This window comes from Dermacentor andersoni, chromosome 7 (genome assembly GCF_023375885.2).
Source record: "Dermacentor andersoni chromosome 7, qqDerAnde1_hic_scaffold, whole genome shotgun sequence".
In the NCBI taxonomy this organism is placed as follows: domain Eukaryota; kingdom Metazoa; phylum Arthropoda; class Arachnida; order Ixodida; family Ixodidae; genus Dermacentor; species Dermacentor andersoni.
In genome coordinates this window covers 60,619,325-60,634,133 of record NC_092820.1, presented here as the reverse complement: position 1 = coordinate 60,634,133, position 14,809 = coordinate 60,619,325, and the positions used below count along the sequence as shown (strand labels likewise).

Sequence of the window (14,809 nt, the reverse complement as noted above, 5' to 3'; positions counted from 1 at the left end):
GGAACGCGGTTTAACTGCGATAACAATCGCTTGTTAGTCGTGCCGTCAGAGCAGTCTGCGAAGTAGCTGCTGGAAAATCTCGGCCAGCTGGTCGATAGTCGGCTTAATATGAATTCGCTGTATACGGTGGTCTTTGGCTGTCGGTATTGAAAAACGCTACTCCATCTTTTCTTGTATATGGGAAGCTTTACTGTACTATAGTAAAATCATAATTTCGGGTCCAAAGGGAGCATCAAAGAGGCACTAATGTTACAGACGTTACAACATAGTTACCGCCTGAAGTACAACCATGAATGTGCACATGTCTCACTCAGAGTGTAAATGACGTCCGCGTATCCGGAGATTCCCAGGGCCACAATGAACCGCGAGATGTAGTACATGGTGACCGACGTCGAGAAGGCCGTCATGGTACTCGCTGCCACTGAGAGCACTATTCCGCCCAGTATGGTATTCTTGCGGCCGAACCTGCACAGATTCACAAATCATTTAATTAGGGAATGCCAAAGCAACAACAGTTACAAAAAAAGTAATGTTTACTTGACCTCACTACATTTTGTCAAAGCTGATCAAGTTTACTATGGCTGGTCACACCAATGCCGAAGAAGGTTCTAAGAAAGCACAGTGCGCCAGCGCTTCATCCCCTTCTCGGTTTGAAGCATGGTAACTTGACACAGGGCATCTGCACAATGCGGATAGCGTCCCCGTTCGTTTACGCCAATAAAAACACCACATTAACGCACCAACGGCCACGACCTGTGAAGAATCGAGTAACCTTCTTCGATATATGCTTAGCAGGGGGCTTGACCATTCGTGCAAAGTACTTTTGCGCCAACATTTTGGAGAGAGCTTGACCTTTTGTCAAAAGTACCTCCTCGCCACCAGAAAGGTGAACTTCTCTGCAGTCTATGGGGCGCGGATGTCGGAGGAGAGTGAATGGGCGAGTGCCGTGACGTCACGCCACGTAACCACCTTGCCCCTCAGCGTGCTCCCTTAACATTAGTGCCCCTGTGCATGTATATGGCAACCGTATACAAAACTATGTGCATATAAATGCCGTAGAGGGCCCTGTACGGTAACACCAGTGAGTGTCTCGCCACATGCCGCACCGGCAGAACGTGATCAGCCCCAATCGCACAGACCCGCCGCACGCGAGCAGCTCGTTATCACCTAGGCTGGGAGCCTAGGTGATGTGTGTGGTGATGTGATGTGCACGCTTCCTATCCTCTCTCTGGGTGGTCGAGCCGCAAGTGGGCATCAAGTGATCATTTCACCACCATGTAAACGGTGTGATGATGATGAATGTGGTGTGTTGCGGCGCAAGGGCCAAGTACGGCCAATGAGCGCACGGCCAGGTCAATGAGTTCGCAGTGTAGCTATGAGTTACGAGAAATGTTACGTTGCTGTAAAAGGTGCCTAAAGACAAGTGCATAAACCTATATGTAATAAGAATATGCCAACGGTTAATTAGGTGCACCATGGCTACGAAATATACATTGTGAAAGTATGATGAAGTAACAAAATGCGTCAGAGGTAAACATTTGCAAGAAGCACTACTCCCTTTACAGAGCCCTTGAAGTGCAAACGCCTGAAGGCATGTGCTTTACAAAACCCACAGCGGCATCTTCCGGAAAGTCGTCAGGCTGTGAAGTTATGGGGCTAATAACATGTAAGACACGATCAATAAACCTAGGACAGCTCCAGTGTCAAAAAACGGTTCTAGGCCAAGAAACAATACGGAATGAAGAGGGATGTCCTGGCGGTATGCTACACGAAAGTATTTCTTTCTATCAGCTTCTGCTTCCCGACACTACAGAAAGACGTGCAGGACAGTCAGCCTCTGACCACATCTGCCGCAAGTCGGAGGTTCATTACCAGTCAGCAAAAAAAACTTTGGGTATCATGTATGTGTCGTCTTCTGGGACGAAAAAATAGGGCATCAGTTCGTCGTGTTTTCGTTGAGGAGGGCCAGGAACCTAACTGTGACTTAATCATGTGAAGCTTATTATTTGCCTCAGCATTCCACAAGCACGGCCAGTGGGTTCGCAGTTTCTTTCGCAGGAAAGGCTTCAGATCTGTGGCAGTAGATTCAGATGGCAAAGGCTTCAGATGTGGCAGGGGTAGGATTAATAGCTTGCGATGTAATTGGTGTGTGTGGTCAATTGGTCTGCTATCACATTACCCTCGATGCCTCTATGGCCAGGCACCCAGGATATATTGAGATCCCTATTAGGTATTCGCGCTCTGCATAGAACGGACTAAAGTAGAATACAACTTAAAAAAAGAGAGCAGTTGACAACCAAGCCACACGGACCGCGCGGCGTTGTGTTACTAGCCAATCACAGAAGGAAACAAAGTAGTCGTCATGCGACGTTTACAAAATGGCGTCATACTTGATACCTCCGGAGCGTCTGCTGTTCTTGAGTCTTTTCATCGGCGGAAGCGATAAGGTGTACAACATACTTGGACAGAGTGTGGGATTCTGAGCATTACACTCTTCAAAGGTCCTCGGTAGAATTCATTTCACTTCTGAGCCCCTTTTACTCATAAAACGTCCATGCCAAGTGAAGTGAAACTTGACAGCAAATAGTTGCAGCGGAGCAAGCATTTTATTTCAGTTCAATAAAGAATTAAACTTTTACCGTTCCACAATAATAGACAAGTGAAAACGTGTAAAATTATGCGCTTATAATTCATTATTGTGGTTACCGCCTTATTTAGAAAGTTTGAAGTGCGAACTATTTGCAGCCTCGCGGACGAACAATGGCTCGTGGCTATGAGGGCGTGGGCGGGGCTTCACTGCAGACTTAAGTTGTATACGACTATAGAGCTCAATGAGTACAGCATCTAAGTGTTTACAGAATGCCATCAAGGCTTTCACGACCCTTCGGAAGTCTGAAATATGATTGCTTTTTGAAGTTCTGATTTCCCCATATGATTCACAGCCGACAATAGTGCATAGACCTCGGCGGTAAAGAAACTTATTTCCGGGCGCAGTACACCGGGGATTCCGAGAGGGATCGACCGACAATCTGCATAAGACAGCCCAGCAAGTGACTTAGAAGCGTCTGTGTAAAACTCTGTTCACGAGCACTTCGACTGGAGTTCGGGAAAATGCATTCTAATATATGCCTCTGGCGCATGTTTACTGACCTCTACAAAGGGTGTGTGACACGTGTGTGACATTCTATGAGTTGCCACTGCCACGGCGGTAACAGTTTCGCTGTACCCATATCAGAATGTTCAAGCACTGGATCATCCATTTCCTCACTAAGGTTCCTTACACGCAAAGAGGGCGGCTTTCTCGCTGCAGGTCAGCTATGGAAGAGTGTGGCAGCGGCCAAATCGTTTATCACTGGATAAGAAGGATGTTCAATGTACGCGTATACTTCTAGAAACTATGTAAAACTGGTATATGACCTCTGCAGATGAAGTGACCACTGATTGTAATCTGCATAGAGGCTCTGGATAGGACTTGTCCTGAAAGCACCGGTCTCGAGGCGGATATCTACATGGTGAACGGGGTCTAAGACTTTGCATGCACTTGGCGCTGCGGAATAATAAATTACAGTTCCGTATTCAGGGCATGAGCGGACAAGGCTGTTATACAAGTTTAGGAGACATTTTTGATCAGAGCTTCATGTGCCCGACAGAAGGTATAGAAGTTTCATCGTTTTCAGGCATTTTGTCCTCGGTGCTTAAGATGAGAAATAAACGTCACTTTAGAATCCGAAATGATTCCTAGAAACTCATGTCCGCTGCTCACAGAGAGCTCATCTTCATTGATTTCAATACTTGGGACTGGTGTGACGCCTCCCTTGTTCGAAAACCTTACGCAAGTGCCTTTCTTGGAGTTTAAAACCATTTTTATCCGCCCATTTCGACAATCTGTTTATTCTAAGCTGCACTTGTCGTTTGCAGAAAGCAATATCACATGACTTCAACGCTATCTGCACATCGTCTACATAAACAGAATAAAACATTGTGCGTGTTATGACTGTTTGCTAGGAATTCGTTTTTACAATGAATGGTGTGCAACAGTGTACACTTCTATGCGGCACATCGGTCTCTTGTGTGGACGACCTAGACAAATAAATGAATGAATGAATGTGTGTTGTTTAGTGGCGCATGGGCCCAGGTATGGCCAAAGAGCGCCATGACCATGTCAGTGATTTCGCGGTGGAATGACGAGTTCTGTGAAGTTGATGAGATGTGGCTGTAAAGGGGCCTAAATATAGTGCGTAAAAATGCGTAAGAAAGTGCGTAAAATCCACGTGCAATAAGATTATCGCGATGACTAATACGGGTAGTATGAGCCTCACATTGCATTGCGAAAAAATGATGATATACAGAACATGTCAGGTGCAAAAAATTGGCTACAGCACAAGTGACTCGCCAGAGCCGTTGAAACACAAGGTCATGGAGGCATGTGCTATACAGTACGACTATCACAGCGGCATCCTCTGAAGAGAGGAAGCGCTTCGAATGTATGGGGCTAATAACATGTAAGACCAGATCTCTGAGGAAACCTAGCACTGTGTTTGTATTAAAAAGCGGTTCTGCACCAAGAAAAATTACAGAATGAAGAGGAATATGCTGCTGGTATGCTAGGGGAAAATGTTTCTTTCTCTCACATTCGGCTTCCTGATAAGCCCGGAGAACGTGAAGGACGGTCAGCCTCTCCCCGCATCTACCACAGGTTGGAAGGTCATTTCCCGTGAGTAGAAAATTATGGGTGCCAAATGTGTGCCCTATTCTGAGACGGCGTGATTTTGTTGCAAAGGGCCAGAATCCTAACTGTGGCTTTATCACGAGGAGCTTATTATTTGTTTCCGCGTCCCAGATGCGTTGCCAGTGGTTTCGCAGTATCTTTCGTAAGAAAGGCCCCAGATCTGTGACAGAGACATCAGCGGCAGGCTGAACAGCTTGCGATGCGATTGATGTGGTCATCTCGTCCGCCAGAACGTTACCCTCGATACCGCTATGGCCAGGCACCCAGCATATAATGATATGCTGGTTAGATATGTACGCTTTACGCAAGACAGAATAGAGTTCATTAATTACTGGATTTTTGTGCGTATAGAGTGACATTAAGGCATTCACAATGCTTAGGGAGTCTGTATATATAGCTGGTTTATGAAGTTTGATTTTCTTATATGCTTCACAGCTGACAATGGTGCGTAGGCCTCGGCTGTAAAGATGCTTGTTTCCGGATATATTACATCGGATTCCGAGAAGGCTGGGCCGACGGCTGCATAGGACACCAGGGCATTTGACTTCGAAGCGTCTGCGTAGCACTCAGTGCAGAAGTGCTTGAGATGGAGTTCTAGGAAATGCATTCGGACTTCGACCTCTGGTGCGTGCTTTATAACTTCTAGAAAGGATATGTCACATTCTACCACCTCTCACTCCCAAGATGGTAACAGATTGGTTGGATGCATTAGGCAAAGCTCGAGGAGTGGGACATGCATTTCATCGCTAAGCTCCTTCACACGCAGCGAGAAAGGCTTCCTTACAGAGGGAGGATTACGGAGAAGTCTAGCACACGTCATATCATTATTGGTATTAAAACATCGATGTTCATGATTAGAGCGTACTTTTAGAAAATCTGTGAGGCTGATGTAAGTTCTCTGCAGAAAGAGTGACCATTCATTTGATTCTGCATATAAGCTTTCAATAGGGCTTGTCCTGAAAGCGCTAGAGGCTACGCGGATACCTATATGGTGGACAGGATCTAGCATACTTAGCACGCTCGGAGCGGCAGAGTTATACACGACAGCACCATAGTCCAATCGTGATCGAATTAGGCTGATATAAAGATTCATCAGACAGTTCCTGTCGCTATACCATGTTGTGTGGGATAGAATTTTAAGTAAGTTCATTGTCCTTAGCCATTTTTCTGTAAGATATTTAAGCGTGGAATGACAGTAAGCCTGGTGTCAAGTATAATACCTAGAAATTTATGTTCTTTGTTGATAGGTATTTGTTGTCCACACAGTTGAACACAAGGATCTGGAACCAGGCTTTTCTTTCTTGTAAGAAGAACACACGAACTTTTGTGGGGGTTGAATTTTAGTCCGTTTTTGTCTGCCCACTTGGACACCTTGTTCAAGTCCTGCTTTACCTGTCTTTCGCGTACTGCGAGTTTACAGGAGTTGACGCCAATTTGAATGTCTTCCACGTAGACGGAATAAAAAATGGGAGGTGATAATGATGCACGAAGAGCTTCCATCTTCGCGACAAACAGTGTAAAACAAAGCACGCCTCCCTGGGGTACACCAGTTCCTTGTGCGAAAGGTCGCGACAATACGTTGCCGATTTTCACGTGGAAGATACGATTGAAGAAATACTTTTCAATTATGTTCAGCATAATTCCACAGATGCCCATTCCCGACAATTCTCGCAAGATCCCGTAACGTCTCCATATCGAGGAATATCGATAGGAAAAGCCCATCATCCTGATCATCATCATCAGCCTGGTTTATTTCCAGTGCAGGACGAAGGCCTCTCCCTGCGATCTCCAATTACCCCTGTCCTGCGCCAACCAATCGCAACTAGCGCCCGCGAATTTCCTAATATCATCGCTCCACCTAGTCGTCTGTAGTCCTCGATTGCCTTCCCCTTCTCTTGATACCCATTCTGTAACCTTAATGGTCCCTCTAACCTGCGCATTACATGACCTGCCCAGTTCCATTTTTTTCTCTTGATGTCAATGAGAATATTGTCCATACCCGTTTGCTCTCTGATCCAAACCGCGCTCTTCCTGTCTCTTAACGTTATGCATAGCAATCTTCGTTCCATCGCTCTTTGCGCGGTGCTTAACTTGTTCTCAATTTTCTTTGTCAGTCTCCAAGTCTATGCCCCATATGTCAGCACTGGTAAAATGCACTGGTTGTACACCTTCCTTTTCAATGATAATGATGAACTTCCAGTCAGGAGCTGGCAATGTCTGCCGTATGCGATCCAACCCATCCTTATTCTTCTGTGAATTTACTTCTCATGATCAGGGTTCCCCGTAATTAATTGACCTAGGTAAACGTACTCCTTCACAGGCTTTAGAGGCCGACTGGTGATCCTGAGCTCTTGTTTCTTTGCCCGGCTGTTTGTCATTATCTTTGTCTTCTTCATATTAATCTTCAATCCCACTCTTACACTCTATCTGTTAAGGTCCTCAATCATTTGTCGTAACTCATCTTCATTGTTGCTGAATAGAACAATGTCATCAGCAAACCGAAGGTTGCTGAGATATTCGCCGTCGATCTTTACTCCTAAGCCTTCCCCGTTTAATAGCTTGAATACTTGTTCCAACCACGCCGTGAATAGCATTGGAGGGATTGTCTCCGTGTCTGACCCCTTTATTTATAGGTATATTCCTGCTTTTCTTGTGTAGAATTAAGGTAGCTGTAGAACCTCTGTAGATATTCTCCAAGGTATTTACGTAAGCGTTCTGTACATCTTGATTACGTAATGCCGCTATGACTGCCGGTATCTCTGTTGAATCAAATGCTTTTTGCTATGCTATGCTATGCTATGCTATGCTATGCTATGAAAGCCACATAGAGAGGCTTATTGTACTCTGCGGATTTCTCGATAACCTGATTAATCACATGGATGTGACCGATTGTAGAGTATCCTTTCCTGAAGCCTACCTGTTCCCTTGGTTGACTAAAGTCCAATGTTGCCCTTGTTCTATTGGAGATAATTTTGGTAAATATGTTATATAATACTGGGAGTAAGCTAATGGGCCTATAATATTTCAGTTCTTTAACGTCACCCTTTTTGTGGGTTAGTATAATATTTGCATTTTCCCAGTTTTCTGGGACCCTGGCAGTCGATAGACACATCGTGTAGACAGCTGCCCGTTTTCCAAGCATTATGTGTCCTGCATCATTGGGTAAATCGACTGTTATTTCATCTTCTCCATCTTCTCAATCTCGTTTCATGTCTTGCAGCGCCCTTCTGACCTCATCGCTAGTTACAGGAGAAGTTTCTGTATCCTGTTCATTACTGTTTCTAATTGAGATATCCTAACTCCTCTGGGTACTGTACAGGTCAGTATAGAATTCTTCCACTGATTTACTATATCTTCGAGATTGCTGACGATACAACCCTGCTTATCTTTTAGTGCATACATCTTGGTTCGTCTTGTGCAAAGTTTCTTTCTCACTGATTTCAGGCTGCGTCCAGTTTTTACGGCTTCTTCAGTCTTTCTCGCGTTATAGTTTCAAATATCACTTATTTTCTCCTTGTTGATCAGTTTTGACAGTTTTGACAGAATTCTATCTTATCTCTTCAGTTGGACACTTTCATTTTTTGTCGTTTCTTTATTAGGTCCTTTGTTACTTGGGAGAGCTTGTCTACTGGTTTCCTTGATGCCTTGCCTCCCACTTCGATTACTGCCTCTGAAGCCAACCTTGTTACGGTTTCATTCATTAGCTATACGTCATCATCATCTCTCTGGTCTAAGGCTGCATATTTGTTTGCAAGTACAAGCCTGAATTTGTCTGCTTTTACCCTTACTGCCTCGAGGTTGACCTGCTTCTTCTAGACCAATTTTGCTCTTTCTCTTTTCAAATTGAGGTTAATCCAAGCCCTAAACTATGATCACTGCACTTTACCTTACCTATCGCTTCTGAATCCTGCACTATGCTGGAAGCAGCAGAATGTATAAAGTCAATTTCATTTCTTTCTTTTTTACCATTAGGGCTTCTCCAGGTCCACTTTCTGTTGCTACGCTTCTTGAAAAACGTGTTCATTATTCGAAAGTTATTCCTTTCTGCGAATTCTACCAGCATCTCTCCTCTAGTGTTCCTAGAATCGACGCCGTAATTGCCAATTGCTTGTTCCCCAGCCTGCTTTTTCCCAACTTTTGTATTGAAGTCTCCTATTACTATAGTATACACTTTTGCACTTTTCTCATCGCTAATTCAACATCTTCATAAAGCTGATCTACTTCGTCATCATCGTGACTCGATGTTGGAGCGCAGGCTTGTACTACCTTTATACCTCTTATTAAGCTTGATTACGACTACAGCTTCCTTCCTATTAATGCTGTACAATTCGTCAATGTTGCCCGCTGTGTCCTTATAGATTAGAAATCCTACCCCGTATTGCTTCTTATCCAGGAGACCTCTATAGCAGAGGAGATGTCCGTTATTCAGCAATGTATAAGCCTCACCAGTTTCTAATTAACTAAGGCTGATGATATCCCAAACAATGTCTGATAATTCGTCACAGAGTCTTGCTAAGGTAGCCTCACTCGAGAGGGTTCGGGTGTTAAACGTTGCAAGGGTAAGTTTCCATTTGCACCCTGTCGGGACCCAGAGATTCTTAGCACCCTCTGCTGCGTTACAGGTCTGACCCGCTCCTTTGTCAGGTGCTCTGGACCTGCTGGGGACTGAGGGCCATTGAGTAATTGAGTGAGCCATGTTGGAGGGGGTCGCCGAATACTGCACCAGGGAGGCCTATGCCTGTTCTGGTGAGCGAGTGTCTTGTTGAATGAAGCTTAGTGGGCCTTCCTAATTTGGTTGTACCTGGATTAGTATAGCCCCACTCGCTCTCGGTATCTTTTGCCGGTGACAGGCGTCATTCCAAGCCTGCAGATGTTGTGCATAAAACCGTTTATGTACAATTGCATCGCGGATATATCCTTCAATGCGCACAAGATGATCGGTTGTCGACCGCCCTTCTCTAAAGCCACACTGATAGGAATCGAGCATATTGTTGAGTTCAAGGAAATGCATGGGTCTGCGATTAATCATTTATTTCAAAAAACTTACACAGACAATCTGTAAGAGCTATCGGACGATAACTTGCCGTCAAGGAACGATATTTACCCTGCTTCAGAACAGCAACCACAATCGCTTCTTTCCGTGAGTTTGGAAGGTATCCGGAAGCCCAAATAGTGTTGAAAAGTGCGAGTAGTGTAACTTGTGTGTCAATGTGTAAATTTTTTATCATTTCACAGATCACTCTGTCAGGTCCCGGTGGAGTGCCCTTGCATGAGATTAAGGCAGCTCTCAACTCGGGAATACTGAATGGCCGGTGATACGCTTCGTCATGTCTGCATTTACGACGAGTGGCTTAAGTTCTTCTATTTCTTTGTATTTAAGTAACGATTGATAATAGTGGATTGAGCTCGACGCACGTTCAAAGTGGTCCCCAAGTGATTCTGCCCGGTCTTGCAAGGTATTCCCTTGGTCGTTCACCAGAGGCAACGGATGCATTTGTTGCCCTTCTAGCTTTCTTAAGCCATTCCACACTTTTGCCTCCTGCGTGTATGAATTAATGCCGGAGAGGAACCTCACCCAGTTTTCTTTCTTTGCCTGACGTCGTGTCCGCCTTCCCTGTGATTTAATTTCTTTAGGCAGAATAAGATTATAGAAGCGGCAGCAATGGACCCACGTCGAATGAGAAGGATTTAGGGATGGTCGATAATTATTTTTATTCGGTTAGCGATTAATCATTCATATTTTTAGCGTTTAATCCAATAATCGCTTTCGATGCAGGGTTTTTCGTCGATTAATTGTTTAAGTGGAATTTCTGCCGGTAAATTTCAGCAAGGTTGAAACATGAAACACACTTATCTACTTTTGTAGGACTATATTTCAATGTTTGAGATGTGAACCAAGCTTGAAACACACGTGTATAAACGTTTCATAAACGATAAGCTTTAACTTGTAAAAACTTAGCATAGTTGGCACTGCACTGGCTTTGGAATAGATAAATAATATATTGTAAAGGATGCGACAGGCAGGTACAAGAAGAAAGAAGAGAAGACGAAGAGAACGAGGAGTTTGAGAGGCCGGACTGCGCTACGATCACGCTAAGATCATCGTCCATCTCTTGTAAATAAAACCATTTTTTCGCAACTCTTCGTCGAAGTGCGAAAATACCCGTGTGCTTAGATTTAGGTGCACGTTAAAGAACCCCAGCTGGTCGAAATTTCCGGAGTCCTCCACTACGGCGTTCCTCATAATCAGAAAGTGGTTTTGGCACGTAAAACCCGATAATAATTAAAACTCTTCGTAACAGTTGTGGTGGAGGTGTGGGGCAATTGACACTTAAAGACGGAGGCTGAACCACAAGTTCTTCGACGGAGCCGTCGCCTTGCTGGACTCCCACCGAATCCACCGCAGTTGAATATGTCCTACGACGCAGACGAACAACGGCCCATTTCAACTGCTGCGCTGACCAGTTCTGTTCTACAACTTAGAGATGCGCAACCCTTCGCCGGAAGATCGGACAAAGACGTCGAGGAATGGCTCATAGATTATCACCGGGTGAGTGCCTCCACCATATGGAACAGCGCTTCTCAGCTTTAGAACGTCGTGTTCTTTCTAACGGATACTGCGTTCGTGTGGTTCAACAATCACGAGGAAACGTTCACAACATGGGAAAGATTTGTTTCGGAAATCAAAGTGCGATTCCGCGACTCCGCAACGAAAAAGAAAAGGGCAGAACAGACGCTACTGCAACGCGCGCAAGTGCAAGGCGAAACCTGCACGACCTACATTGAGGCAGTAATAAAACGGAGTAGGATGGCGGACTCTGGAATGTCTGAGGAAAACAAAAACGGGCACATCCTAAAATGAGTGAATGAATATTTGATGTTTAATGGCGCAAGGCCCAGGTATGGCCAAAGAGCGCCATGCTAGAGTTAATGAATTCGTAGTAGACTGATGGGTTCTGTGACCTTAATATGCCGTGGCTGTAAAGGGGCCTATAAGAGTTGATGTAAATTCCATAAAATCTACGAGTAATAAAATTATGGGAATGACTATTCACGTGTACTATGAACATAAGAATGCATTGAGAAAGAATGATGCAATATATAAAATACGTGAGATGCTAAAATTGCCTAGAGCACTATTGCCTCAGTAGAGCCCTTGAAACCCAAGGGCACAGAGGCATGTGCTATACAAAGAAAATTATCCTAGCGATGTCCTCTGGAAAGAGGATGCGCTACGAAATGAATGGGCTTGTAATATGTAGCACAACATCTTTCAAGAAAGGGAGGACTGCTTTGGTCTTAAAAAGCGGTTCATCTCCAAGAAACATACCCGGATGCAGGGGAATACAATGGCGGTATGCAAAAGGGAAATGTTTCCTTCTGTCTCTTTCGGCTTTCCGGCACTCCAGGAAGAGATGAAGGACGGTCAGGCTTTCGCCACATCTAGCACAGGTTGGAGGCTCGTTACCGGTAAGGTGAAGGTTATGAGTGCCGAATGTGTGTCCTATTCTTAGTCTAGTGAATTCTTCGTCTAGTTATTATTATTCTTAGTCTAGTCTGTTATTCGTGTTTTCGTAGTTGGGTGCCAGAGACCTAACTTGGGCTTAATTAGGTGAAGCTTATTACTCGTTTCTGCGTCCCACAAGCGTTGCCAGTGGCTTCGCAGTTTGTTTCTTAGGAAAGGCTTCATGTCTGTGGCAGGGACTGTAGCAGAACGAATGCCCTGCGATGCTATTGATTTGGCCATCTCGTCGGCAAGCACATTTCCCTCGATTCCTCTATGGCCAGGAACCCAGCATATTACTACATGTCTATGTGACAAGTAAGGACGACGCAACGAGCTATGGAATGAAGAATGATATGTGTACCGTTAAGGGATAAGAAAAGAGCAGATTGGGTGAGGGAACAAACGCGAGTTAATGACATCTTAGTTGAAATCAAGAAAAAGAAATGGGCATGGGCAGGGCATGTAATGAGGAGGGAAGATAACCGATGGTCATTAAGGGCTACGGACTGGTTTCCAGGGAAGGGAAGCGTAGCAGGGGGCGGCAAAAAGTTAGGTGGGCGGATGAGATTAAGAAGTTTGCAGGGACCACATGGCCAGAATTAGCACATGACCGGGATAGTTGGCGAAGTACGGGAGAGGCCTTTGCCCTGCAGTGGGCGTAGCCACGCTGATGATGATGATGCGATAAGTAGATGTTACATAACAGTGAGTAGAGTTCATTGAAGACAGGATTCGCGTGCTTTAGTAAAGAAATTATAGCTTTTACAAGACTTAACGAGTCTGTGAATGTGATTGCTCTGTCAAGTTTCAGTTTCTGTATATGTTTACGGCTGACAGATGTTTACAGTTTCCTCATCGCAAAAGACAACCTGGCTTCCGTCGCCGACATCATTCGGCAATGCCGCACTTTCGAGCAACTGAAGACAAGGTGCATCACGCCGAAGTTTGGCAGGCTAGGCAATGTGACGACAGTTGCAAGCGTAGACAGCAACCAACCCCTCGATCTTGCATCAACGATCCCACAAATAGTTCGGGAAGAGCTCAGCCTGTACGCGCAAGTGACACATCGAGGCACTAATAGCTTCCGCCTACCACCAGGTTTCGACACAAACGTGGCATCCTTCTCCCCGTATCCTGCGGCGAGGGGCACTGAGGATTATGAATTCGCGCCCCGACAGCAGCCACGTCTCTACGACAGAGGCCCTACTTATGACGCTCGGCCACAACGAGAACGGCCATGTTTTTACCCCCGAGGCCCTGTGACTTCTGTCAGGCCGCGACAAGAACAGCACCGACCCTACTACCACGACGTGACTTATGACCGATATAAGGGATTTCAGCGAGCAAAAGAGACACGTTATCCACATGACAACAAACTTTCTCGCCGCCCGCAGCAGCCTAGCATTCGTTTCTGGGAAGATGTTGTGAACAACGGCCATCCCGTGCGCTACAACTGCGGTTCCACAGGCCATATAGCTCGGCATTGCCGCCAAGGCCATCAATCACGAAGGACACCATCGATATTTTCGCCACCCGGAACCCGTACTTCATATGACTTGCGGACGACCGATTTGCTCCCAATGGACCACTTCTCACACGAGACCAGACGGAGCGATTCGCCAGCATCTGAGCGCAGTTTGACGCCGCCAAATAACCGTCTCGGTCGCTCTCCGTCCCCTCGGCGCCGTTCTTCATCACCGCCGCCGGGAAACTAGCATCCGCGGCCAGTGGATGTGTGGTCGCCGGACAGTCTTTGCAAGAAATACCTCTGCCTGTTGTGATGTTCAAAAACACAGTGAATGTCTCGATTAACGGAATACCGACCATGGCGTTAGTTGATACTAGGGCGACTGTGTCTTTGATGAGCCTCGCTTTCAAAAACCGGCTAGGCCACAAAGTTATGTTTTCTTGGAACGACGGTATTACCTTTCGTGGAGTAGGCGGCGAGTGGCTTCATCCCCTTGGTGTTTGTGCTTTGAGTGTTTTGTTGGCAGGGAAAGTGTTTGTGTCGGAATTCCTTGTTCTTTCTCGTTGTTCGCACGACGTTATTCTTGGTATCGATTTTCTTGAACAGTGTGGCGCTTCCGGGGACTGTGGTTGTGGCGAAATCTCATTGAACAAGTTATTTATATCAGCACATTCCGAACAAAGCTTGGGTGGTGAAGACGGGGACACAGACACACTCAGTGTTCTTGATGAAGTGATTGTACCATCGTAGTGCCTGACGCCCGTTCGTGTTTCTACAACTACTGTTGATGCTGATTGTGTTGACCTTGTAGTTAGGCCTCTCCGCATAAACTGTGCTAATAATATACTTGTGCCCTACTCTGTTGTGTGCATGACGAAAGGAGTCGCCACATTGTGGGCGCTGAACTGTTCCGCCACGCCGGTTGTCCTTCCTCGCGGTATGGAGATCGCTCTCTTCGATGAAGCCGCATGTAGCGCAATAGCGGCGCTAACTGCGGACGTCTCTACAATTTGCTCGCCTTGCGATAATCGCCATTCTGAAGAGCTAATGCTTGGCATGATCAGCAAGACTCTCTGTACATCGGAACGAAAAGCACTAGTACAGG

The 14,809-nt window shown here is 45.6% G+C and overlaps 1 protein-coding gene across 2 annotated transcripts in view; it reads right to left on the bottom strand.

The window, feature by feature from the left end:
- The window catches only part of LOC126534410 (organic cation transporter protein-like), an 82,453-nt gene that overhangs the window by 40,217 nt on the left and 27,427 nt on the right, over positions 1–14,809 (bottom strand). For both annotated transcript variants that reach the window (XM_050181694.3, XM_072289203.1), the window contains one exon: positions 311–465. In XM_050181694.3, coding sequence (XP_050037651.2) covers positions 311–465 — 155 coding nt within the window. The remainder of the gene's footprint in view (positions 1–310; positions 466–14,809) is intronic.